Source organism: Passer domesticus, chromosome 3, assembly GCF_036417665.1.
Source record: "Passer domesticus isolate bPasDom1 chromosome 3, bPasDom1.hap1, whole genome shotgun sequence".
Classification (NCBI taxonomy): Eukaryota; Metazoa; Chordata; class Aves; order Passeriformes; family Passeridae; genus Passer; species Passer domesticus.
Genome location: NC_087476.1, coordinates 2,613,660 through 2,638,864, shown reverse-complemented (window position 1 = coordinate 2,638,864; position 25,205 = coordinate 2,613,660). Strand labels below are relative to the sequence as shown.

The window sequence follows — 25,205 nt, the reverse complement described above, 5'->3', positions numbered from 1 at the left end:
AAAGGGCAGCTGTCAGCTGAATACCTTCCATGAAGAAACCAAATGATCTCTTTTGTAGAAAATGACAGTGGAGGATTAAAATGAAAAGTGGCCAAATAATTTACATGAGATGAGAATCCATATGATGGTAAAGAATGTAGATATCCTTGAAGCCGTTTCATTTCAATAACACTGAAGCCTAGAAAAATTGCAGATTCAGAGAAACCCTCTTTCTTTCAGGGATAATGTGCTTAGGACAATGATGGAGAGGGAATCCATCTCAGCCCAGGGCTCTGTAATGGAAGGAGAAGTCTCCCCCCGACTCTCTACCAAGGTGCCCCTCTCTGAATTCCTGCAATAGCTGCCAATCTTTTTTTTTTCCCTTCTGTTCTCGAGGCTGAGATATCAGATGCATTAAGCAATGCCTCAGTAGTGCTCCTGATAATCCACAGTGGAAGTTTTGTTGCTCCCTATCAGCTTTGCAGCTGCCAGGGAAGTGTCTGAAACCACAACCACTGAGCAGCAGAAGGATGGGTGGGGCCGGTGCTTTTCCAGATAAGGAAAGAGATAAAGCCCCCCAAAACTGATCAAAAGACCCCAAGCTGAGGAAATGCATAGCCTACAGCAGGACCCAGTGGTTAAAACTTCCAAGTGTGGCAGGGGTTCAGAGTGGAGAGGCTCAAATGTGTTGCAGGGTAGAAATTCACGGTGCTGCTGCAGCTGAGTCACTCTCAGGTGAGGTCACTCAGGTATGGGGACACAGATCACCCTCACTGGGGGAAGGATAACTCACCTTGCAGTTAATGGAGGCAAGAATACACAGATGGATATTTACTGAAGACCAGCAGACATGCTGCAAGCTCACTCCCTCACTTTGTGTTTGCATCCCTGGGTTCCCTCTTCCACCCCTGTGGGAGCTTCACCTGCCTGTGAAATATCCTGGCAGTCCTGTGGGGCTCCAACTCCTGTGCTGGAGACCAAAGAGCCACAGAAGGGTTTGGGCTGCAAGGACCCTGAAGACCCTCTATAGTTCCCACTCCTGCCATGAGCAGGGACACCTTCCACCATCCCAGATTGCTCCAAGCCCCGTCCAACCTGGCCTTGGACACTTCCAGGAATGGGAGATTCATATTCCCCAAAACTCAGGCTGCAGTCCAGCTTAACACAATTTAATCACAGAGCAAAGGGAACGATCCCATCCTCTCCTGCAGGAATGTTTTGTGCCCAGCTGCCTGCCTGCTCCAGCTCCCCACACGTGCCAAGAGCAGCGGTTGTGCAGCCAAGGGAGGCGGGAGGACACGGCTGAAAAGGCAGCTGGGCCCAGCTCCTTCCACAGCAGCTCCCAAAGATCCTCTCCCAAGGGATGCTGAAAGCAAAGCCAGAGCCATGAGCTGGGCCACCAGCCCAGAGAGGGATGGAAAAGCAGAATTGTCCAGCTCCCACCCCTGTGGATGAACAGAAGATTGTGCTGTCCCCAGGGATGGAGCTCCCTGCCAAATTCTCTGGTGTCTCAAAATACATGAGGTGAAAGCTGCTCCTTTGCTCTGATAAGATGCCTGTAATTTCAGCTCCCTATCTGGTTTCCCTCCCAAGAGTTCCTCTGCTTTCCACTGACAAGGTACAGAAAACACTCCAGTGTAGTTACCTATTTATCTCTCATTAGTACATTTATCACCCCAGTATCACCCAGCAGCCAGAGGTCACTGTTCCAGCCTTTGTGGCTTGTAGCAGAACTATTATTCAGGCTGTCAAATCAATGGAAATATTTCTGAAGTTAGTCTGTCATCTGTGCCTGAGATCTTATCCCAGCGTGGCATGAGACAGACTGTCAGAGAAGTGACATCCAGAGCATAATCTCATCAGAAAGTGTAATGACTGGTTTATTTCCCAGTAAATACTGGCCAAGAATATCACTAATGCCACTCTCAGTGAGGTCAGCAGATGACACCACCAGTTTTATCTGCTGATATTTCTACTGATTCCCTAGTAACGACATGGGTGTCAACTAAACCCATGATATAAAGTAATTTTTATTTTTGACAGCAAAATTAAAGCTCAAAGATATCCCCTCCATAGATAAACTCTGATGGAGCTGAGAACTTCCCCCAGGACTTGTAAAACATAACCAGGCAAGGATGGGAAGTGCAGCTCTCTGGATGAACTTCAGTTGAGGCATCAGCTCAACCAGACCTAAGCAGCAAAAATCTAAGAAAAAAAATCCCTAACCATCAAAAAACCATCAAAAAACATGATGGCTGCAGCTCTCTGCTGTTTTTCCACAGCACCATTATTTACCCAGTGGATTCCATAGGTCCATGGATTTAAAGGAATGGAGAAACCACTGCAGGACTGTAGCCTGGTCTCTTCTACAGCACTGACAAGAAGTCTCTCAGCAATTCTGGAAGTCCAGAATTAAGCCCAGATCTTCTGTCCAACCTGCACAAATACCCAGTCCCAAGATAAAAAAATTGGGGATTTATCCAGTGCAGAATTTACTATAACGTTATAACACCTTTGGAATCAAACTGTAAAAATCCACATTTATTAAAAATCTCTCTCATTCCCAACTTTAGCTTTGAGGCCCAGGGTATGGCCACACTCTGTCCAGGGACAGCACAATTTTTAAGCCTCTCACTCCTAAGAAATGTTTCATTCTTGGATTTCTTTTCATTGCAAGTGCAAATCTAGAGGAGAGATCTCACCAGCACTAGATCACTTAGAGCACCAGACAGAGAGAAACTGAAATTATTTCACACCTCAGGACGTGTCTGCATACATAAATTCCAGAGCCATGTCAGCACACATTAAAAACCCTCACACAATCAGAGCTGACTCTCAGTTCTGGCTTTACAAGTCGCTGTCTAAACTCCAAGAGAGGCATTTCACTGATGTTTCTTAGCAGGAATCTCCTCTGCCACGTAGATTAAAATGCCAAAAATACACCTTGCACGGGAGTGGGTAAAGCTGGATGACCTTCAAAGCTAACAGAACAACGAGGTTTTCATTCTTTCAACATCACTTTCTCAGAATTTTGACAGCGGTCTCGAGGACCACAATCCTATCAAGCTATTAATATTATCCTAAAATTTGTTTAGAAACAGAATTAATTGATAATAGCTCTGAAAGCCTTGTACTTGCAAAAGATAATCTGTGCCTCCTAATCTCTAGCACCCTACTGTCGAGATAATTAACAATTAAAAAAAAGAATAGTTAAGACATCCGAGGTGGCGATTTACTCTTCCTTCTAATTGGATTTGGTGATAAGAGCATTTCTGAAATTACACAACAGGCCTCTCCTGAATGGCAAGATTTGGAGTTTGCAGCAATTTGAAACACACAGGTACTTTTTGCTTAAGGCACCTTGAAGACAATGACAGCTGAGATTTTGAATATCCTTCAATTTGTCCTTAAACTCACTGGCACCACCAGACTCTCAAAGCCAACAGAGTTCACAAAATTGTTCATAAAATAGAAGTGGGCATTTTTTGAAGCCAGCAAGTAACCATCACATGGAGACAAGATAAAGTGAGAATTGTCCTGCTGGTTCGTGTAAGCAAACAGCATCTTCAAAGCTCTTCCTAACAAGGCATCTAAGCATGAATAATAGGAACCCTTGTTCTCTTTTATTTACTTGAAATATTTAAATGGAGACCTCCATGCTGCAGGGATATTTATGTGCATTAAATCCGCTGGACTTTGTGAGTGATAAACAAAACCTTTCTGCAAACAACTGTGAAACAAACATCTCATCTTCACTTTTAAACGTGGTACAGGGCAAGGGTTATTCCAGTTGTGTTTTGGATTATCTGGTCCTCCCAAACAAAGCCAAGGCAGGGTCAGCCCACGGGTGAAACATCTCCAAAAATGAGGAATCTCTGCAGGAATCAGCCCTGGCCCACCCACTGGCAAGGGCTGTTCTGCCCAAAATTCCAACCACACAAACTCTAATCAACACTGAGGGTTTTACACACACACCACTCACAGGACAACAGAGCATTCCAAGGCTTTATATGGCAACATAAATAAATAGCAAAACTTGGTTTTTACATTACTCAGAAGATCTTTATTTGCTCTCTGGAATAAAATATTCCACTCAGCAGAGGCAGAGCTCTGTTTTCAGCTCATCTGGTTAGATATTCTGAGAACAGCCTATCCCTGCCTCAAAACTGTGCTTTGGTGGGAAGCTCAGCCCTGGGAGTGTGTAAATAATGTCAGTGTGAGCACCAAAGTCCCTCAGGTTGTCCTCACTCTAGCCTCAGTAAGGTTTTAGTTCTTCTGGATGGGAATCTTGGAGCCTCCCTTATTCCAAGCCTCCAGAAGAAGAAAAACACCAATCATGAGATTTGGGGTTAATCTCAGTATGAACTGACAGCTCCCAACACCACCACCAGCATTTCCCCTCAAATATACACAAGTTTTTGTTTTCAGTTTCCAGTCTTGGACCAGACTTGGTTCAGCTCAGCAGAACCCCCAACTGCTGCTGCATTTTCAGAAAATAAAAATTAATTCAGCTAAATGAAAGGATCCTACAGGACTCCACAGACAAGGCCAATTCCTGGAGCACCTGAAGTTATCCTGTACCTGGACCCCCAGATCTGGGCCAAAATTGTTATCCCATTAAGTGTTTTATCCCATTAAGTGTTGTACAGACAGGTAGCAGAAAATGTATTTAATTTTAAAATATTGATCTATTCTGTACCTTGCAACCTAAATACAACACAAGAGATGGAGAGAAGCAAAAGAAAATGAGAAATAATGAATGAACCCAGTAATGCCAGTGGATTAAACTACTACAGTGCCAAGACCAACTTCAGGAGGTTTTCTGTAGACAACACAGCAAAGAAGGAGATTTAAGGGAAGTTTTAAGCCACCAGGAAACTTTGGGATCTTTAAAGAATATTTCTCAAACCTGGCAGCAGCAACATCTTTATTTGCTAAAGATTGTTCAGTGACCATTCACCATCCAGAGGGAGAGGAAATAGCTGCATTTATTATCCAACTTTTTTACAATTTTTTTTCCCTACAGGATTGTGAATAGTCATCATGGAAACAATAAGCACCAAAGACTCAAATGATTATTTAATTTACAAACACCCATCATGTTTCATATTTCAAGAGCACTTTTTATACCCAGATCATCAACTCCTTTAAAAGTATTCTGAAAATGTCTTTTTTCATCCTACTTTTTAATAGTATTACAAGAATTTACAGGTAGAAGAACAGGGAAGTTAAAAAGATACAGAGCCAAGAAACCAGATTAAATCAATCCACAGCTCTTTACTCCAAGATTTGTGCTCTTTGCCCTGAGCCATGGTTTTTGCCATGTGCTTCCTCTTAAATGTCATTGTCACCCTCACTCAGACCAGCTGAGTTTCCTGGGGACAATCCTTTAAGGAGGCATGACTTAAACAGTGCTGGTAGCAAAGCTCCAAAAACAACTGAGGAATTGTTGACCAAAAAAACCTAATTATTTTTAGCATTTTTGGACTTTAGTGAAGTATTTAATAAAGTGACAAATGGGAAATTATTCGTGATTTTGGAAAAGACAAAGATTAGTATAATTACAAGATAGGGTAGAAAGGAAGCATCTAACTAAGAAGAGGCCAAAAAATTAAATTAGTGGTATTGAAGAGAACAATCAGGGATACTCCTCAAGTATCATCTTTGGAGCATCTTAAAAACAAAAACAATTAATGATCCTGACAGAAAGCCTGCACATGGTGATGAATCTGCTGAGACCAAAGTCAGAAGCCACATCAATACCCTGAACTGAAGCACCATAAAAAGTAACAGAGAATCCTAAGGGCAAGAACTAAACAGAAATTTAACGGTGCAGCAGCCAAGGTCACCCACTTTGGGAAGAACAACTTCACAGGCACAAAAAGATCATCAGCTGGGAAGATCAGGTCTTGTGAAGTCACTGGGACCAAAAGATACAATGCAACAAAAGCACCAAAAAGGCCAAGCCTGACATAGATGAGGATGCTGCTATTCCCTTTCCAGAGAGAAAAGCATTATAAAAGGCACTTCTATGCTGCTGACAGAGTTCCTCACACACAGCAAAGTATACAAAACAAATTAAATCTTACATGTGTTCCAGAGGAAAATCAAACAAATAAGAAAGCTGGGCTACCCTGGATCATAAAAAAAAAAAAAAACAAAACCCAAAGAATAAAAAAATAATCTAGGATGTGGTAATGACTTTGTGGCTAAAGCCCATATGGTTCTCTGACAGAACATTTTTTCAGGTGCTCCATTTAAACATTTTGAAAGTGCTCCACAGTCTGACCAAGAGCCCATAAATACATGATGCAACAACTTAAGAGTCTGACTTCGGAATTTTCCTCCCTCACTTCTGCTGGTGATGACTCTCTTTATTACTTGTGTAAAGACCTCCCATCTGTCACTCCATGGCAGAGGAAGGGCTGGACTCTGCTCAGAGCTGAGCTGCAGTGACAGTCAGCAGGAATGCTCTGCACTGCTCTGGAAAGCAGGAATGGGAAAATCCTGCTGCACGCTGGGCTGGATGGTGCTCCTGGATCCTCCTTGTTGACAGGAGCAGCAAAGCCCTGGCTGCAGCAAAGCAGGGTGACAAGGTGCCAGCCTGGTCCTGAATTCCCTCTGAACGCTTCCCAGACCACTCAGGAAGTGAATTCTGTCATTTGTTCCAGGGGTAACATTACACATGGATTGGATGAATCCTGCTGGGAGGGGAAACCCTTCCCTCAGCTTGGAGCTGTTCTGGACAGCCCAAACATTATGAACAACCACACAAAATGCAGCCTGAACCTGCCCGGGGTCACTTCACACTGTTTGTGTGACAAGTTTATCATGGCTTTCCCTGCCTCCTGAATCCATGTTAGAATACCTGAGAAAATAACAGTTTAGCTGATTAATACAAGCTTTTTATTCCTAATTCCTTCTGTGTCCTTTAAATAGGGCAATCACAGGAAAAACAACACCATGAAGGACTGAGGCAAATCAAGACAGCTCAAAGAGACAGGAATCACAGCACCAGACTTATATTTTTACACTGTCCTTACAGCAGGCAGCACCTAGAGGTCTCGACATGATTGTAAAGAGCAAGAGGTTCTGTGTATGAACTCAGCACAAGCCCCTGACTCACACAAGTTGTGCACAAGAACAACTGGCATTAACAGTTGCATTAAATAAAGTTCTGCAAGAAGAATTATTTATACTGGATACAGATAAAGCTGGTATTTTTGAAATTCACAGCAATTAACACTCCCACGACTGAACTTCATTTGTTATCTTGCATTAAGCAAAGCACTGCACGTGGAGAAGAACAAATTCCAACTCCTCAAATACATGAGGAATCTAAATCAGTAGTAGTTCTTCAGGAAAATACTATCCCAAGATGAGACACTCTCAATCAATACACAAAAGTGATCAGCAAAAAAAACCAGATGTTAGGCTGGAGGTCAGAGAACAACAGGACTTGGATTCAGCTGCTGGTGTAAATCAGAAATATGGAAATATGGAAATCAGCTCTGCTTGGGTCCCCACTCACCTGCCCCAGGTCACAAGAAATTGAATGTAAGAATAGAAAAGGTCCAGAGAAGAGTGACAATTAATATTATTAGAGGCAAGGGAAGCCTTGGTGTCTGAGAAGAGATAAGAGAGTGACTGTTAAGTTCAGAGAGGAGATAAACGAGCAGCACATACAGAGAATGATCCTGGATAAATGCAATGTTCTGCCTTATTCTTCCTCATGATACTGATGCCAAAGGGACCTTTGACTTTTTAAACACATTTTAGCATATAAAATGAAACTAGGTATAATTAGCTCTCCGGAAGTACCCTGAAGACCTTAGCAGGATTTAGAAGGAATTACATATTTATGTGAATAATAAGAAGGATTAAAAATACAGGAGGGGAGATAAGAGCTTTTGTCCACAGCCACATGGCTGCTGGCCAGGTGTGAGCCAGGCACAGGATGGAGAGGAGAGGTAAAAGGAATGATAAACACCACAACCATCATCACCTGGGATGAGATCCTGCTTGTCACCTTCATGAGCAGGGGGACAGGACACTGAGGATCTCAGCTGGTGCTGGAGAAATGCAGCAGAGTATCTGGACTAGAGGAGAATTCTCATTTCTAAAATGTGGGTTTGCTGCACCAGCCAGAGCTGTTACAGACCAGGCTTACAAAGTTGCATTTGCTAAATGTTGATTTCAGTTATTCTGACCTTGGCAGACACAAGAATTTTATCTGAGGTCTGCTGCAAGGAGCTGCCCCTCCCACAGAGCATCTTTTATTATTTTTAAAAAGAGAGAGAGAGAGAACACAAGGATACAAAAAGCACCTGAGCTCTCTAGAAAGCAAAATAACTCATTAGGTGCTGGATCCTTGGAGAAACCAGAGTCTGGTGAGGCTTTGGACAGACATCCTTGCACTCTATTTTACTGCCTGCAATCTGCCAAACAACTGGGATTTGCTTACAGCTGGTTAGAATAGGAAGCTTGTATATTATGCATGTCTGAGAGGGAACAGAGCTTGATCTAATGCAAAATAAGGCAGATCCCGTGTGCCAAGCAGAAAATGGCTGCTCTTGCATTTTATGAAGACACAGAGCAATGACCCTGAGCCAAACCACTTGAACCTTCACGCCACCACATGATCTTGCCTGTGTCTGAATGGTGAAGTGAACTTTGCTGGGTGCCTTTGCAAAGTGCCTTCGCTCAGATCTCGAAGCATTTCAGGAGCACAAACAGCAAAGATCCTAAAAAAAACCCCATTCCCTGCATCTCAAAGGACTTAATGAAGTTGAATCTCCCTCTGGAAGTTGCTGACTAACAAACACCTTATGACAGGATTGAAAGAGCTGGAAAAAATATAAAGGAATCACCTGATGTTTTGCTCTGCATTAAGATCAAGTATCTCAGAATCACCCTGGCAGATTTCAGCTGATTTGCTCCTGAGAAATGTTCTGTAGCTCCTGTAGATAACCTGCTTAGTGCTGTGCCACTCCTGAAGTCAGGAAGTTTTTCCTAATGCCAATATCCCTGGGTAACCCAAGAATTAGAGGCTTTTTGGCACTTTTCCCTTGGCTTGACTCATCTCCCAAGCAGGTAGTGTGGATATTTTACAGCTGACAACGAGTCACCAAAAGGTTCAAGGACACCTGGGGGTCACAGGGACAGCAGAGATAATTCCCAGCCCTGCTGACCTCCCAGCAAACCCAGGAAAGATGAGCAGCATTCCCGAGCCAACCCGTGGCCATCGTTATATTGATGAGAAGCTGCTGTTCTGTTTCTAACAATGTACAGCCTAATGGAAGGGGCCAAAGGACATTACTTCCTGCTCTGCTGTCAGCTTGGAAAGGGAGAAACGCAATGAATCCCAAACTTAAATCTCCTCCAAAGCCTTGCACAGGAAACTTAGATCCCCTATGGGGCCGGTATTAAGGTTCTGCTGGAAGACATAACTAAGAGTAATGGGATGAAATTAACTAAGAAAATTTCCTAACTGAATTTCAGGAGCTAATAGAGCTCTCGTGGTCCCCAGGGAAGCCGTGGAAGCCCCGGCGCTCAGGAGAGCTGCGGTAAAAGCGCTTTCACAGTCGGAAGGATTTCTAATAAGGCACGTCAGGCCTCATCTCACTCGGGGCCAGGACCATGCCCAGGGCACTGCCTCGGGATCAGGGTGGGATGTGCCTCTTCCAGGAGGGAAATGAGGCTGAATCTCCCAGCACTGTGATGGGAATGCAGCAGTGACTGGTCTAGGCATGGAGATGACCTTCCCCAGCTTTGGAAGGGAAACAAAACCATAAATTGTTAAATCAGACAGGATGGGCAGTGATGCCACAGTAATCATGGAATTACAGAATGGTTTGACTTGGAAAGGACCTTGGTACAATTCTGACACCCTTCACTATCCCAGGCTGCTCCAAGCCCTGTCCAGCCTGGCCTTGGACACTTCCAGGGATCCAGGGGCAGCCACAGCTTCTCTGGGCACCCTGTGCCAGGGCCTCACCACCCTCACAGCCAGGAATTCCTTCCCAATATCCCATCTATGCCTGGGAAGCCATTCCCTGTGTCCTGTCCCTCCATCCCTTGTCCCAAGTCCCTCTCCAGCTCTCCTGGAGCCCCTTTAGGTGCTGGAAAGGGCTCTAAGCTTTGCTTAGATTCTTCTCCAGGCTGGAAACCCCTAATTCTCCCAGAGGAAAGATGCTCCATCCCTGTAATCCTCATGGACCTGATGCTTTCCTGTACCTTGGAAAAAAATCAAAGGATCTCTCTTCCACTATGCCAGTACAACCATGCCCGTAAAGAAACCAGGAACCAAACAAAATCAGAACAAAACCAAGCAGACCAAACAACTCCACGGAATCACCAATTTTTGTTAAACTTCCCCTTCCTGGTGCTCCCAGCTGTGCATTCCTGTCCTTTGCCCCAGCACAGCAAGCCAAAACAATTCAGGAAAATGCAGGGGGGAATAAAAAGGATTTATTTTTCCTGAAGCAGGGTGAGTTGGCTGCTATTTCCATCAGACAAGAAACATCTCTGGCACAGCCCAGGGTGGCAGGAGCAGGGAAACTGAGGAGGAGGAATTGAGAAGGGTGGCGAGGCAGGGTAACACCTAAGGATGAGCTGGTGACAAAATGTTAATTCAGCTCAGCTACAGCATGAAATTGTACCCCCCTATCTTGGGAAATCTACACCCATTTCTCTTCTGCATAAAGCCAAGTGAAACACCTGACTCTGTTCTGCCACCTATGAAATGGGGATGATGGGGATCTGTGGCATCTCAGCCTTATTTAATCTAAATACACCTTTACAAATGAAGCTTCAGAAGCACAGACAAGTGTTGAAATAAAAACCCAGAGCCATAAAATCAAACCAAATAACCCTCAACCAGAAAGCAAAGTCCCTGCTCCCTAGACAAACTGAAATACATTCAACTGATGAATTATTCATTTTTGTTTAGGGCAGAATTTACTGTTATTTTAATTTAATCTTTGGATAAAGCATATACTTAAAAAACAACACTCAACTACTCCCTCGGTCTTTAACAGCACTCAGAAAAAGTGCCTTAAAATGGGTATAAAATCACTGATTCTGCTGCCAATCTTAGTTATTTTTTTGCCTGAGAAAGAAGATAAACCTCTACTCCAACATAAAGCATAAATCACTGGGGGGGGGGAAATAAAAATAATTAAAAAATAGACTGACAAGACAACACAGCTTCATTAAAAAAAGAGAAAGCCCTGAGGGAAATTTTCACTTTCATTCTTCTAATGAGAGGGGTTGAAAAGAAGCAGCAAAGCAGAGAAAAGGAAAAAAAAACCACAACACAACATTATCTGTGGGACAAGACGTAACAAAAAAAGAACACGAAAGTGAAGCAGAAAGAGGCTTTCAAGTTTAACCTCGGGTTTGCACAGAAAGGACTCTTGCAGTCTTAGCTCTGCTCCCAAAGGAGGGCAAAGCCACACAACAACCTCGAGACACTCAAAACTCAGCATATTCCACGAGCAGGAGGCTCCGGAAGAGAACAGGTCAAGGTTGGCATCAGTAGCACTGCAGTTGTCTGAACCACACCTAGTCTGCAGTTAAATATAGAGCTTTACTTTCTGGAACCACTGCTCCTCTTAACCTTCAGAACATAAATATTCAGGGAGATATCTACAGAAAAATAAAAAGTAAAGGGATAAAGAGACCCGAATCTATTGTCCAAAAAAAAAAATCTCAGACCAGGGATTAATAAACTACCCTGGGAGGATTCCAAAAAAGCAGTAAAGGCTGGAGAATTGAATTACAGAAACCACAAGCAGCATCCTGGAAGTCCAGTATAAACCAATTAGTTCATTTAACACACATACCCTGTACTCAGACCCTCAGGTACATCAGACATTTCAGGATATGGCCCTAACTCTAATCTTCATTCTATCAGGTTGGCACCAATATAGTAATTAATTGAACTGGAATTTTTTGTTGAGTTAAACCTTTTTTAAAAAAGAGAAACTGCCCCACTTCAACCTTCACCCTTCTTGTTCAGTTCATGGATCAAATCCTGACTGGTGCTGTGCATTTTCAATTGGAGAGCCTGCACCAAAGAAACAAATCCCTCAAAATTTTGCAATCACATTGAGATTCTTCCCTTGAAGTGCTCTCAGCTGTTTTGACACATGGACTCTTAGCAACTACGATTTTTACCAAGTGAATCCAAGACAAAAGCAAAAGCAGGGGCACAGTTAAGTGATGGAGCAGGTCAACACCCCCATCCTCAGCCAAAAAAATGTTTATACAGCATCACAGAAGCATTTCAGAGGGAAGGAAGAGTTTTGCAGAGATTCCACCCTCTTATCTTCAGGCATTAAACTAAGCCATCAAAGTTAGTTCTAATTGCAGGAGGCAGCCAGAGAGGAAGGAGCACAGAACCCTCCTCTGAGTGCATTAGTGGGATGGAATTGTCTCCTGGATCTCTGTTTCTCCTTCCTGGACAGGTATCAGCCCAAATGAACCAGCACTTTCCTGAGGTTCCCAGAGCAGCAGCTCCAAGCCAGGTGCCCAAATCCTTGTGTGCACCAACATCAGAGCCAGAAGCTGCAGGACACACAAACTCAGTGCACTGAAAGTTGAATTTCATTAGGGAAAACAGTCCATTAAACTGAGATGCCTCCACTTAGAGTCCAAACTTAATCCTGCAGAGGAAAATGCAAATTACCAGACAAATGGCACCTACCCACATGCAATGCCAAACACCATTTTAGTGGCCAAATGCTTGTTCCTGACCCTGGGGCATCAGGGAAACCTGATCTGCTTGGGCCAGAGGGGTCTGGTTACCTTCATCCTGCTGCTGTTATGAGTCATATCATGGCCAAGCCTGGAAAACTCCAGTGCCCTGTAAGTGAAATTAGTGATTTTCTTCCAAGGGCTCCCAGAAGAGCGTTTTTCTCCCACTCTTTCAAAATCTGTCACATAAAAACAGCTCATCCTTACAGCTCAACGAGGCCTATTAAAGCACAACAGTTAAACAACCATATTCCCATTCTTTATGGTGTAGCTTTATTGCCACACAACACTTTTACTGTGTTCTTGCCTCGAGTAAAACTCCTCAGCTTTGCTTCCCAGTACCCCACACAAGGCTCTGAAACCCAGCACCCATAGTGACCTAGCCAAGGGCTTGGCAAATTAATATTAAAAGCCAGGATTAAGGCAATGTGGCAGCAGCAGAATAAGGAGAAAACCCTGGCAGAAAAGACCTTACAGAGCACAAGACACAGAGAACAAAACCAAGAAGAATTTCATGAAAAATTAGGTTGAGTGATTATGTATCTGCATTCACAACTGGATGATTTCCAGTGCCAAGACCAACTTGGTTCTTTCAATACCCAAACCCAAACCTCACACCTTTCTAACAGATGCACTAAAACATCACAGTTTTAATTTCTGGATTGTCCCAGCAGTGGCTTGAGGAGAGAGGTGTATGAGGAAAGGGTGGCTTGCTCAGCTCTCTATCAGCAGTTTCCCCAGCAAAGGAGTCTAAGGCACAATCAAGAGTTCAAACAGCAAATAACAGCAGTTATTTGGGCAGACAGAAACCAGGAAGAAGATCAGCCATGCCCAAATCCAGCCATGCCCAAACCCAGCCATGCCCAAAGAGCTCTAATTCTACTCCCAACAAGCATTTCACACACAGAGGGCTGATCAGGAGATGGTGCTGCCCTGAAGGCACACAGAGCTGTGGTGGTTCTGTCCTTCTGCACACACAATCAGGACAGTCAGACAAGCATTTCAAAGTGCTAAAGATCCTGTCCTGCCCCTTGTTCTGCCTCTGTGGAGGGGACACTAGAAAAACACACTATCAAATCACAGGGTATTGCATTAGGTCTAACAAAGCAGAACAGATTTCAAACATTTACATTATTTCCTTTGGGGAAACATCCAGGCAAAGCCAAAAATATCAATGCCAGATAAAATATCAGTGCCAGGCCAGAACAGGGAAACAAACATTTTAAGTTACTGGTTCCAGTCCTGCAAAGACACAGAAGTGTGTCTAGCCTGTGCTCCTGAGGGAGCTCAGGATTTCAGCCTCAGCTCAGGCAAATGATGCTGTCCTGCTCCTAATCAGTTCCCAAGACCCCCAGGTAAGCAAGAAGAAGGGGAAGCATTGAAAAAATGTTAAAAACACATCCTACAAATCTGCTGACTGAGATCTCACTGGGGTTGGAGACCCAGGAGGAGTGTAGCACACACAGTCATCCAGTCCTTCCATGGAAAGGAGGCTCCTCACGCTCTCAGAGGGGAAAAAACTCCTCCCAGCCTTTTAGCCCTGGACAGAAATAAGTGTTCATCCCTAAACTACATCCAAATTCCCCTCCCTTTTCTACTGTACATTATCCACAAAAGAGACATTCCTGTAAGCAGAGGGAAAGGCAAAGCACACCCAGGCTCAGAGAGGAGAGCTGGGAGCTCTAATGATCACCTGCCATTGCATATGGATTTGAAAGATCCACTTTGCTCTGTGCTGCTCCCAGCTCCTGTAAGAGGGTTCTAAGAGCCTTTTTGGACCAGGAATCTACTGCTTGTGAGGCAAAGTTCTGCATCCCAAACAATTACACAAAATGCTGGTATCCACTTTAAAGCACCACGAGGCACCAGGGGGACAAATCAGGGAAGTGGAAAGGAGAAATGTAGAATGGAAAGAGCTTGCAAGACCCTCCCAAGAGAGCCTGGATCAGGAGAAGTGCAAAAGTTTCTACAAAAGGCTGAACACCAACACGCTCAGACTGAGCTAAGGACATGACGTACAAAAATAAAGAGATCATGTCCAGAGAAATGTTACAATTTTTTAAACAACACAAGAGGCAAAACAGCTCCTCCTATTCCATCATCACAAATCCAATTATTACAGGTTTGTAGGAGGCTACAACACATGCATGAAAAGAAGTCTGGAGTTCACCAGAGCAGGGAAAAGTCCTTTAGAACTTGGCTTTAGAACTCCCATGTCCAAACCCCCTCAGAGAGCCACCACATACCTCTCCATAACAGCCAGGCACTCCTTTCTCCACGTGAAGCGACTGCCTCGCCGTAGTCTGAAGGTCCCAGAGGTAGCTGTGACTGGGGGAGGCGTCTGTCTCCATTCTGGCTCTTCTAGTGGGATGGGAGCGGGTCTCATGCTTAGTGTAGCCCCTAAGGACAATAAACACTGTGTTTCCCAGAGGGTTAAAAGTCAGGCCCATCCTCTCACTCCTGCTCGTGAGGAAAAAAAAAAAAAAGACAAGACAGGTGATGAAACCATTCAAACTGAAAAAATAAAATGAAGTATTATCAAAGACACCCTAAAGATACACAAAGCCAGGTGGAATTCCTATTTCCCAACCTCCAAGGCAGAAGGGCATGGCCATGGAAATCCAAGAAGCTGATGGGTAGTTAGGAAAATCTGTCTTGTTTTCATCAAGAGGAAAAGGATCACACAGAAAGGGTGAGCTGTGCCCCAGCTGGGATTCATTTAGGTTATTCTGCCACCTGAGCTGCCACAAAGTAGGAAACAGCAGTTTCTGTTTAATTATACAGCAGTTTCAGGAAGCAAAATGGAAATTTATACCAAAGGTATTTCAGTGTGTCTGAAGAGGTGAGGAAATACCTGAAGCAGCTCCACCAATAGAAACAGACCCTGTGGCCTGGGCAAATGTGGGCTCATGAATGCCAGGGTGCCTGGAAAAGTCACTGAAAGCAGATTAACATCACAACTTTCCTCTCCTGCTCCCCTTCTGTGGATATATTTCTCCTTTCCCTGAGTCTGAGCTGGAAAGCATCAGGCACGAGACAGGATTTGGCAAGATGCCTTCAGGAAAGGCCCCTTTGAAACTTACCCCTGATCCTTTCCACAACAGCCTCTCAGCTAATAAATCAAGATAAATCAAGACACTCTGGGAGATCGATCTGTCCTACATCCCTTGGTGAGGATGGGAACCTGGGATAGGACACGAGGACAGAAATCAGGGTATGCTCTGAAGGACAGCTTTGTGCTCAGTGACTTCCCCTGCAGGGAAGAGAGAGCTGCTCTAGTGTGCAAAAATAAAAAAAAATGAAAAGGAAAAAAAAAGTTGTATGAAAAGATAAATCACCACCTATATTCCATAAGCATCCTGAGCTCCAGTGGAATTCCTGCACTGAGCCAGCCTGGGCAGACCCAGGAGAAGCAGCAGCCCTGCTCACAGGGCTGGGCACACTCAAGAGCAGGGCTGTGACAGCAAAGCCCTCTGGGTGCTCAGGCTCACTCAGAATGGCTGGGATTTAATCACCAAACCACACAGTGTTAGTGCAACAACACTGCTCCTCTAATACACAGAGGAGTGGAAGGGTCAAGGGAACCCAAGAGTTTCACCAATAAACAAATTCCTACAGCTAAAAAGCAAGAAATGAGCTGTTCAGGCACTTGGCCATGTTCCTTTCTAGAAATGCACACAGAGTCTTTCCCTTCCTGCCAGGGGTTTGCATCTGTGTTAGGTACTGGAGCCCAAAATAATTTACAAATGCTCCCCAGGAGGAGTCAGTAGGAAGTGAAGCCCACAATCTCTGCCTTGCACACACAAGGCACGGTGCCTCTCCCTAATTCCCAGCTAACGAGCCTACACAGATTACTTGGTTCCACTGAAACATGAAATATTTCCTATAGTGCCAATTTACTGGGAGGCCATTTCAAGGAGAGCTCCTTATCTAGTCTTTCTGCTACTTGCACAGTTTAGGGGGCTGGGTGGCTGTTAAGTTGCCAGGCTTTAAATACACTTCAAAAACTTTAAAAAAAAATTAAAAATGAAAATTTTAAAAAGAGACAGGGGAGAACAGTTAAAGAAATTAGTTTTCCCTGTATTGTGTTAGCAATATACTTTCCCTACCTGAAGATTTGATTTCACAAGGCGAGTACAGGAGTATCAGTGATCCCTCACATCAAGCCAAGAGATGCAGAATCCTTCTATTAAATTTGCCTGAGATTTTTCAGACAAAGGTAGGAAAAAAATCTGCATCGAAAGCATAAATTTTCTGCTGCTGCTACAGGTATGCTCACGTACTGAATATAATACACTTTTTTTGTTTTAGTAGCCTTCCTAGATCAATTTAGCCATTCCTCTTTTCTATGGGGTAACATCAATATCAGCAGCAGATAAGAGAGGAATATGCTGAGAATTACAAGCAAGTACCCCCACACAGCAGGAGAGGAGCACCTGAATGCATAAAGAGGCCCAAAATGGGCTTGGATGAACGTGTGGAAAAAAGGGAACATGGGATGGTCTGAGTCCCTTCCAGAGCCCAAAGGGGCTCCAGGAGAGCTGGAGGGGGACTTGGGACAAGGGATGGAGGGACAGGACACAGGGAATGGCTTCCCACTGCCAGAGGGCAGGGATGGATGGGATATTGGGAAGGAATTCCTGGCTGTGAGGGTGGGGAGGCCCTGGCACAGGGTGCCCAGAGAAGCTGTGGCTGCCCCTGGATCCCTGGGAGTATCCAAAGCCAGGCTGGACAGGGTGTGGAGCAGCCTGGGATAATGGAAAGTGTCCCTGCCCACACCAGGGGTGTGGAATGAGATGACTTTAAACCCAAAGTTACCATTTATGATATGCACATTTGATAAGGAACCCATGGAGCTTTTCCTCATCCCCCTCTCTTCAGTGAGCTCCCGTTTATTCTGCTGTTCCAACATTCCATCACAACATTCTCAACACCCAGCTCCACTTCTTTATAACTTAGCAAGTTACACCCCAGTCACCAGTTGAGATTCTTTTTTTAAAGCCCTCAAACAGCTTTTAAGGAGAAGTGAAACTTCTCTCCTGAGCAGACAGAGTGGAGAAGACGCAGTACAAGGTTTTCAGTGTATGCATCAAACAGCAAGGCACCTCTGAGGGGTGCAGAGGTGAACTGCCTGGGAAGAGCTCCTTTCACACACAGAAATGAAAGGAGACAGCTCTCACTCCCTGCCAGTGCTCAGCACCTTTTCCTCCAGCACTGGCTTTTCTCTGTGAATTTTTGGTGTGACTGAGGATGCTGCTGGCAGGTCTGGGGGAGAGGAGGTGCTCTCCAACTGGAATGCAGCTCTCTCCACGCTCAAAATTCCTCCTGGCCAAGGCCTGCACGTCCCAGAGCCCATCCTGAAGGAAGGGAGCTGCTCTAAGAGCATCCCATGCACTCCCTGCTCCCCATCCCTGGGCTCAGGCAGGCCCTGCCATGGAATGGTCACAGAGAGCCTCAGGCGTCTCCCAGCTCCAAGAAACCATTTCCTGGCAAGTTTTCATTTGCAGCAAGTACCTGCTGGACATTACCCTGATAAGAACAGATGCCTCACTGTATTTTTAGCCAGGCTGACCCCAGATCACACAATAAACACCTCTTGGTCAGTGTAAGCCACGCTGGATTGAAATCAGCAGCAGCACAAGGTTCCCTACAGAGCAGGGAGGAGAAGGAGCAGAGCAGGGACTTTGCTCTGCAGCACATCACCAACCATCCCCTCCCAGTGCAAACCTCGTGGGACAGCCAGGACCTGATTTTGGATTGGCTTTTCTTTCATAGCTAAACAAGAACCACTATGAAAATAACAAAACAGATGCTACATCCTGATAATAACTCCTTTTCATTTTCTCTTTTGTTCAAGGAAGAAGTGCCCATGGCTCTCTCCAAGGTGACCACAGCTGCCTTCCTATTAGAGAAGAGTGGCAGAAATAAATACCCAGCCTAAATGGAAGCAGTCTGTATCCATCTGTAACTTTAACACATCATTTCGAGGTGCCAGCTTCAGTTTGCACTACTCAGAATCAAGGGACAAGCTGAGGTTACTCCATCACAAACTTCCCACATTGCCCAACACCCAGTGCCAGGGAAACTAATCAGGCTAACAACTACCAATCTAGAAAAAAAAATTATTTAAAACCTACGGGCTCTGAAAAAAAATAGTGAGAATGTTGCAGGACACTACTGGCTTCTGAAATACATAAAATTTATCTATGGCCAAAATGTTCTCAGTCCTCCACAAAACACAGGACAGACAAGTGGTGCCTGTGTGAAAAAAAAAGCTCCATCTAAATGAAAAGCATCCCTATTAATTGGAATAAAGACCTTTTAAACATCAGTATTTAGCATTTACTTCTTCCCTCCAACAAAAGAAAAAACTGCCTTTCACCCCAACTGGCAACTCCTTCCAGAAAAATTTACAATCAGTAGCACACTGGAATTCACAGCATTGCCATTAACTCTGACATCACTCCTACCAAGAAAACATTGATTAAGACATTTTTTTGAGCAAGATTATTGCATACAGTGGGACAAGTGGGTGTTTTTCTCCTGTTCCATGAGACTCCAAGTCTCCTTTCAACATTCCAGTCTGGTGCTGTCTAAACACCCACCACCAAGGACAGGAGAAATGCAGAAACTGCCCATGCAAACCAGCAGTGAAACCAAGGCAAATAACAAACAGCACATTCAAAGAGCTCAAAGCCAGCTGGAAAAGAATGGAAGGGATGGAATTGCTGAGTCTTGTCCATATAGGACCAGCATCTGAACAGCAGCAATGCCTTGAAACTGCCCCAAGGCTCCCCAGCACCAAGTTTTGGTTGGCAGATGTAAGCACTGCCTGTGGATGATTTAAAGCATCACATACCACATTAAAAAAAATAAAAAGAGAAATAAAATCTCTTTTGATATATTTGCAAGTCATAATTTGCTTATATAAGCACAGTAAAAGACAGGTCCTGCTGTGAGGAGCTGAAGGCAAGGCAGGGGTGTCACCCACAGGGAAAGGTCTCACCTGTATCCAGGAGATGGGAAAGGGAGACAAAAGGTGAATTCTATAAGTTGCACAGAAAAAAAATTCCTGGCAGAATCAAGGGAAAGTCTGCCAAGAGATTTCCAGTTCTTTCCACACAAACTATTTCCCCTTCACAGTTTAGGAACTGATTACATCTGCTGTCCTAGCCCTTCAAAACTGTTTCAGTTTTAGGTTTTTTTTCCATTACTACACAAATTCAATCCAAAAATTGGATTTACTCTGAAGATCCAGTTTTTCAAGATAAGGAATTCTAGAAACTGGGGAACCAATAGTTCCCAAAAGCCTCACTTTGCCCTCTGATAACTCAAACCTGTGGGTCCCTCTGCACACAGACCTGACTTTCTCTCAGAGGACTGAGATTTCCCTCCCAGCAGGTGGAACTGGAAGAGATGGGATGTATGAGAACAGAAAGCCAGATGCCACCTTTTAGTAAGTGAGCAACTAGACAAAAAACCATGGCAGTCATTTAATCTCTCAAGTTTCTTCCAAGGAGGACAATAATTTTTTTTGGGAACACGAGAGGAAGCTCCACTGATTTCCTCATTTTCTGGCTGTAAGGAGGACACCAAACCCGTTACTCTGTCTACTAATCACAGGATACTCTAAGTAGTAGCTAAAACTCCAGCTCGGTTTTGTAACAGAGATTTACATCCAGGATTCCCTGGACAAGGTTGGTACCTCCCTTTACACACTTGTTCATTCCCATGCTAATTACTCTTGGCTACCTGGGCTGACCTGCAATATAATGGATGGCAATAACTCAAAGCAGTGTTATATTATCCTACAATGAATAAATAAATACAACCCCATTTTCCTCAGGTAGATTTTCCCAGCAGCAACAGGAAAACTGAAGGTTGCTCCCTCTACCTCAGCCTCTAAAATGAAACCAAGTGCTGTCTGGTTCTAAAAGGAATTTAAGTGCATCCAAACAGTCCCCTGGCTTAGGCAGAGGAAACAATTTGCCTTTTACACTCCTTGAAAATGCTGTTTAAGATCTCTTATTGGGAGAAAGGTTACACTCAAACAAGCACTCTTCAAGGAGTTTTTCCATGCCTAAAGCAAAGCAGAGTTAACGTTGATTCATTTCAATTTCAGCCATAACCTTCAATGTGGAAAGTCTTCCTTCCTCAGACACCTCTCAAGAGCAAAAAGGACAAAGAAGATGTGAGCTCATGGATATGGGGAAAAAAAAGAAGGAAGAAGTAAAGATTTTAGAGCTAAGTTGAACAAGGGTTCTGTTATTAGCACAAAAAACTATTTCCTAAACAGCTTCTTGTGATAGTGCAAATAAAGGATGCAAGGCTGGGAAAAATCCACACAGCAGGTTTCATCTGGAGAGGGTTTTGGTGGTTTTTGCACATTCCAAAAACTCCAAAAGTTTTCTCCACCACTTTGGAGGCAACAACCTTCATGAAAGGGAAATGTCAGGGAGTTATTTTGTAGGGTAAAACTGAGCCTTTCCTAGCAGCTGGTACTGGATGGTCGTACCCAGGAATTCTGCTGATCCTCAGGATCACAATTCCAGCCAGTGCAAAAATCAAGGCTTCTTGGCACTTTTTAAAACAACTTTAAGAAAAAGAAGCTTCAACATGCTTAACAGAAAAAACAGGCTTAGCTGTCCCTCTGAACCCACCCAACTTAAATCTGAATTATTCTCAGGCCAACTGTTGGCTGGAGCCTCTTGATTTTCAGTTTACACACAAAGCAGAAGTTTTGAGGCTCTGATTCCCTTGGAATTTTTCTTAATAGAATTGTGGACATTGAAGCCAAGTTCACATTAGAGAGCCTGAGTTTTAAATTCCTTAAAACAATTACACAGTTAATTTAATCAAGCCAATGTTTAAAGGAAATTAAACATAAATATTTTGATCTTTACAATAAAACTGTTAAAAGGGAAAAATAAGAACTGTGGTCAAACAAAATCTATGGAGGAGAACAATACAAGGAAATTAATTCAACTGTGATTTTGAAGATTGCTGGTTAGTTAAAGATAATGAGGAGCTTTACTTCTCTTTTTGTATTCAAGATCTATTTTGAGATTTGGAGAAGCAGGTGGGATTTGAAAGACACATCTCCAGCTTATCACTGTAAGTATCAACACCCAATCCATGAGCTTGAGATCCAACCCAAAACCCTCTGAAGATCCTCTCTGACAAAATGTATGGGTTTTTTGCTGAAATTTTATATTAATGCAGCCATTATGAATGGTTTCTATTTGTTCACTCTGAAGAGCCTCAGCTTATATTTCACATTAACTGATTATAACTTCACTGGCTGCTTCTGATTCCCAGATTTAGTGAGTGGTGGGAGGGCAGGGCAGGTATCTGTGGCTGAGGAGCTGGACAGACAGCTCTGGATGAGGCAGCTCTGCATCATTTGTTGCAAAGCAAAAAGCAGATTTCTTCCCACCCTCCTAAAAATTAACCTGGTCAGAGTGGAGAACCTCTGGAGTACCCCAGACCAAGAAGTGAATTATCAGTGCTAACAAGCAAAAGGCTTCCATTCTGTAAATAAACAGCAGGAGATGTTTAGGCTGCATTTGTTTACCAGGATTTGTCTTCTCAAGCTGGTACCATCTGTAAAATGCCCTTTTCTTCTGTTCACTCAGGTCTGACCCCTGCTGCAACAGCCAATGGGAGATCCGGCTCTGACTGATACCTGTGAAAAACCAGAACAGAACAAAAAAAGAGAGAAGGAGAAAAGTTCAACAAAAAAAGAAAGAGAAAAGTTCTTCTTTACCAAACATTTTAAGTGGTTTGTCTACTGATAAAAGGTGGTGTCTTACAAAGCCCAGGACTTTGTGATGCTTCAATCCCAGAAAAAGCAGAGTTGAAGCTTCCCTGCTCTGTCCCAAACTGCCCAAATTTCTCCCTGGGGTCATGTTCAACCTTACTCAAGGAACACCCTGGAATCTGCATAATCAGCCCCAAAGCAAGGAGGGCAAAAACTGGGAAGCCAAAGCTATCACAGACTTGAATTGTCCCCACCTTCCCTGACTCCTCAGCTTCATCTGTGAAATGGGAACAAGTCCCTTCCCCACTAGTACATAGAAATAATGATTGTTAGGAAATCCTTATCACTCAATGCTTGAATAAGAATGGAGATAAAAACAGAAAACAGTTTATGTGATATAGATCACATCAGCTCAGAAATGGAGCAAACCAACTGCCAGCAGCTGTAACAACAGCCAGAAAACAACCCAGGAAGAGCAGCTGTCTGTCAGCAAAGCAGGAGCCAAGCTCGAGGTACCCAGGCAGGATCAGGGACAAAACACTGCAGTTTTTAAAGCAAGAGTTCTAAGAAAACAGTAAGAAGGGGGGAAAAATTCCTAGAAGTTAATACAGTTATTTCCAAAGCAGGGAATGAAGGATGAATGCAGGAAGGGCAAAAAATGATCAGCAGAGGAATTAAATAAAACAAGATGTTTAGAAGTGCATGAAGAGATCAGCAATAGGTTCACCTGAAAATGTAAAAAATGCAGAGTTTGCTGAGTAACTAAACACTACTTCAGAACTCCCTGTGCTTTCCACAAGGCCCTTCAGCTATCAGAACAGGTTAACAACATCCAAACTCTCCTGAGAAGTGAAGTTTTAGGAGGTGCTCCAAGTACCAATGTGGTGCCAACACCACCTGTGCCACCACCTGCTTGGTGATATCACCCGGGCAGGTAGAGGCTGGTTTGCACACAGAACCCAAACTACCTCCCCCCTCTAGAGATGCATCAAGGTTTTATATGCTCTCATAATCACATTTAACTCATGAAAAAGACACCCTGTAGATTTACCACTTCTAAAGTGGGGGTTTATTATGGTTTTTTTTTTTGGTGTGTTGAAGGTAGTTAACTTCAGAATGTCTCAATTTGACTCTCAGGTACCATATTCAGGTGGGTTTACACCAAGCAGATTTTTAAAATCACTGGGTTTGTACTCTTAATTGCTCTTCCTCAAACAGAATTCTGGAGGCTACAAAGTCTTAATTGTCCTGGGGGAAAGGATGGGTGTGTTTTGTTTCAGCTACAGCAGCTCACTGCTGCTCAGCAGAGCTGTGCCCAAAAAACAGACCCTGATCTTCCCAGACCCCATTCTCAGAGACTGCCTTGCCCTCAACTGACAGAGTTCAGGAACAGCTGGGGCAGCCAAGAGCTGCCTACCCCCAGGGCCCACAGTGACATCTAAAACTGAGTTTATACTACTGGGGAAGTGGAATTATTCAACCAAACACAGCCCTCAGACTCTGCCAAGTTTACATCAAGTAACTGTGGAAGCACACAAGTTAATATCAGAAGAAGGCAGTGTAAGTTGATAACACTCTCTGGCCCAAAACAAGGCTCCAGCCTAGCTGAAATCCTGCCATCTGCATGCCTGATCACCAGTGCAAAAATGTGCAGCTCTTGACCTATTATGATTTATAAAAGCCATTTCTTGTCCTGGGCTGTAGGACACAAAGGTTTGTGTCTCCCTGCTTTTGGCTGCCCTGCTCCCATTAATTAATCACAGTTCCAGTCATTTACTTGTTTACTATGGTCCACTTACACTTATTGCAGTGAATTAGGGTGTGTTGAGTGTCTGGATAACAACCTAAGATACAAACACAAAGCACTGGTAGATAAAAATTATAAATAGAGATTAAATGTCTGCCATGAGTGGAAAATCTGAATCGTGCTCAAGAGGCTGCCTGACACTGTCACACGTGGCACAGATGTCACCACTCCAGACAACGTGCTCAAGGGCAAGGCACAGCAGCAGGAGCCAAAAAACTCAAGCTGGGTCTTGCCATGTCCACTTTCATGGAATCACAGAAAAATCTGAGCTGGAAAGACCTTTAAAGGTCATCTAGTCCAACACCCCCTGCAATGAGCTGGGACATCTTCAACAGGATCACGTTGTTCAGAGCCCTGTCCAACCTGACCTTGAATGTTTCCAGGGATGGGGCAGACACCAAATTCCTGACCAACCTGTGCCATTTTCATTGTAAAAAGCTTCTTTCCACAAATGATGCACTGTCCCAATGTCCTGAACTGCATCAAAGTTCTCCCAAACAGAGCTGGATCTGTGCTGGGATCCTCTTTAGCCACAGCAGCTGAGCCTCTGACCTACTGTGAGTCCTCACAGCTCATAAAGCTGCTTCTGTAAAATGTTTTTAAGGCATAAAATTGATCTGTACCTCAGCAAGGTTTAGAGGCCCCAAAACTATCCCAACAGCTTGTCCAACCCAAGGTCACATGCAAAGTCTTTCAGAAGAACTCATCCAGGATCTCCCCAGTGCTGTGGGATCCAAACCTATCCTTAATTTGTTTAAATGTAAAAAAACAACCCCCCCGAGTTGTCATGTCAGAGTTTCTTGCATCTCAAGTGGGTTTCACAGAGTTGACTCACAGGACAGTGACCACCAGGACCCCCCTGTCATGTTGTCTCTAATCACACTCTGCTTTAGGGAATTG

General features: G+C 43.9%; 1 protein-coding gene across 9 annotated transcripts in view; it reads right to left on the bottom strand.

The window, feature by feature from the left end:
• The window catches only part of HMBOX1 (homeobox containing 1), a 117,417-nt gene that overhangs the window by 25,916 nt on the left and 66,296 nt on the right, over positions 1–25,205 (bottom strand). For all 9 annotated transcript variants that reach the window (XM_064411552.1, XM_064411558.1, XM_064411548.1 and 6 more), the window contains 2 exons: positions 22,313–22,423; positions 14,985–15,138 (listed from right to left, as the gene is read on the bottom strand). In XM_064411552.1, coding sequence (XP_064267622.1) covers positions 14,985–15,138; positions 22,313–22,423 — 265 coding nt within the window. The remainder of the gene's footprint in view (positions 1–14,984; positions 15,139–22,312; positions 22,424–25,205) is intronic.